This window comes from Egretta garzetta, unplaced genomic scaffold (genome assembly GCF_000687185.1).
Source record: "Egretta garzetta isolate BGI_Z169 unplaced genomic scaffold, ASM68718v1 C8914210, whole genome shotgun sequence".
Taxonomy (NCBI): Eukaryota; Metazoa; Chordata; class Aves; order Pelecaniformes; family Ardeidae; genus Egretta; species Egretta garzetta.
The window spans coordinates 1-2,549 of record NW_009269835.1 but is presented as its reverse complement, the minus strand read 5'-3'; the positions used below and the strand labels follow the sequence as shown (position 1 = coordinate 2,549).

The 2,549-nt window shown below is 43.8% G+C and overlaps 1 protein-coding gene across 1 annotated transcript; it reads left to right on the top strand.

Annotated features, from left to right (window-relative positions):
* Positions 1-92: 92 nt before the first annotated feature.
* Positions 93-1,281, top strand: LOC104133968 (HORMA domain-containing protein 1-like). Its single transcript, XM_035902790.1, has 2 exons — positions 93-367; positions 977-1,281. Exons 1-2 carry the CDS (start codon positions 301-303, stop codon positions 1,255-1,257), a joined length of 348 nt encoding a protein of 115 aa, XP_035758683.1. The 5' UTR covers positions 93-300; the 3' UTR covers positions 1,258-1,281.
* The last annotated feature ends 1,268 nt before the right edge of the window (positions 1,282-2,549 follow it).

Below are 2,549 nucleotides of genomic sequence, written 5' to 3'. Positions count from 1 at the left end.
AACGCTTTTGTGATGTCCCTGGCTCAGGATTTGATCTTCCAAGAGGCAGAGAGTGCGCAGGTCGCTTCGAGGGTATTGGGAATTGCAGTGCTCGTAATCTCAGACGTTGGGCACTAAATGCTTCTGACATTCATAGTCTCTTAAGCAGTTGTGTATCTTAATACCAGAAACAGCTCACTGTATAAAAAAAATCTGAATGCTTTGTCCATTTTCAGTAAGGACAAAAGGAATGATTCCACAATTACCTGTGCAGACACCAAGAAAGCAAGTATCCTCCTCATTCGCAAGATTTATGTTCTGATGCAAAACCTGAGTCCATTACCAAATGATGTTTGCCTGACTATGAAGCTGTTTTATTACGATGAAGGTAGTATTTCTGTATTTCCTTGCTTATCCACTGTGTTCAGACATTGGGAAACAATTCAAAGGAATATTTTAATATGTAATCTTTACGGTTGCTGGGACTTGTTAAATGATGTTGCTTTGCCTGTTTCTCATGACAATTTCTAGAATCTAGGAGGGGATTTGATCTCACTGTAGGAACACAATCTTGTCACTGACTTCATTGGAGCAAGGATTTCAGAGTGTTTTAAAAACCAGTGGAGTTTTCCCGAGTATGCTAGGATGTAACATGTTTGCCAGACTAGTTCTAGGTTGGATGACTGTAAATGGCTGACGCTAGCTCTGCCTTCAGAATGTATTCTTGCTTTGTGATGAAGAATCAGAGCTTCTAGCTCATCTCTTTGCATATATAAACTGTTTCAAAAAGCTTAAATTGGTTTTGCCTGTTGCGTAGGGGGAAAAGAACTTCATTTAGCACAAGCTGAGTATTGATTATTCTCCTCCCCACACACACAATTTTTTTTTTTTAGTAGCTCTTTGTATTTAAAGGGAAAAGGAGTCTTTTAGCTGCACAAGTGAACATTAGTTTTACCAGAACGTGTTTCATTCTGACACCATTAATTCTTTTCTGCAGTTACACCATCTGACTACCAGCCCCCTGGTTTTAAGGAGGGCGAATGTGAGGGGATGATATTTGAGGGGGAGCCTCTGTCTCTTAATGTGGGTGAAGTGCCAACGCCTTTTCATATGCTGAAAGTTAAAGTTACAACTGAAAAACAACGAATGGAAAATGTTGATAAAAGCATCCTAAAGCACGGAGAGACTAATGTGCCCCTGCAGGTGCTCAGAGTGGACAGAGATGATCCAGAAGAGGAGAGCCAGGACATGAATGTAAGAGGGCAAATGTTTTGTTGAATTTTTTTGGTGATCTATAGTCTAGAAAAGGGCCATTAATTGTTTTACTGTATGTCTTCCTATAACATTAATGAAAAAACCCTCTGTTTTCACATGTATTTAAGCAAGACACTATGTCTTCAATACATTTTTGCTTTGATTTTACTGCTCCAGTTAGCAACCTCTCATTGTTAAAGCAAGCGTTGAACAAGTGCGTCAGCCTAATAATGCGTGTCAGCAGCAGCGTAGTCACCTCTGCGAGGCTGGAGGGGAGCAGAGGGGCAGCTCCGCAGTGCGGGTGCCGTTTGTTCAGGCCCAGTGGCAGGATGCGGGTGAAGCCTCCCCAGAGCTGTCCCGTTCCTGTCCCAGGCGAGCTGCTGCAGCCAGACAGCGCTGCTGGGCAATAAATTTGGTACAGCAGTACACATAGAGCTGGTGAAGCCACAGCGAAAGTTAAAGCAAGCTTGATTCTGTATTGGGATTTTCCCCCCGGGGAAATCTGCCTAGAAGAAAGCACAAAGCAAAAGGTGCTGAAGGCACGAGTGCGTCACGGACTTGTGCATCCTGCTGCTGGTGCTGAGCGCCTGAGACTGCTCTCGGGACTGCGCTTGTGCAGGCTTTGGCACTTGGAGGCGTCTAGTTCTGGGGTAAGTTGAGGCAGGCAGCAAATACCTTCAGTTGTGTTCGAATGTGCAAATATGTGCACTGAGCGACACTGGCTGCCGGTGCGAAGGAGGTGGAGCTTGAAGGCTTCTGGCCCCTCCCCCTCAGTTGGCGTTGGTGACGAGATGAACCGCTTGGCCCTCTCAGTCTGCATATGCCTCTGGATTGCTGTTTCGCAGGCAATGGGAAGGCGGTAGTTGATGCACTGAAGGATTCTTTCAATATCTATTGTTACAATTTTAGTATTTTGGTCAGATGTTGGCAGTTGCACGTGTGCTTGCGTTAATAATTAACGCTGAGCTAGCCTGTACGTTCCGGGGCAGAGTCAATTATTTCAATAGAGAATCCATCTAATAAGCCCTGGCCCTAAGCATCTGAGCACAAACCCTCCTCCTTACTTGTCTGCAGTAAGTGATAGAGCTTTTTCTTAATCTAGGAAGATCCTGTCCCGGATAATAAAGTGGAAGATGGGAATAATGCAAACATTTCAGAAGCTCAAGGTAACAGTTATGTATATTTTCCAAGTCTCCTCACTTTCTGCCTCTTTTCCCTGATGTTACTAGAACAAAAACTCAATTTTCTGACGTAGACCACTATATTCAAATCTACATTCTGTTTCCTTCACATACATCGCTATGCCTTTATTTTCT

Coding starts and splice junctions, on each gene's coding strand:
- LOC104133968 (XM_035902790.1), top strand. CDS start 301: ATGCAAAACCTGAGTCCATTACCAAATGATGTTTGCCTGACTATGAAG. Junction 368..976: donor GCTGTTTTATTACGATGAAG/GTAGTATTTCTG, acceptor TCTTTTCTGCAG/TTACACCATCTGACTACCAG.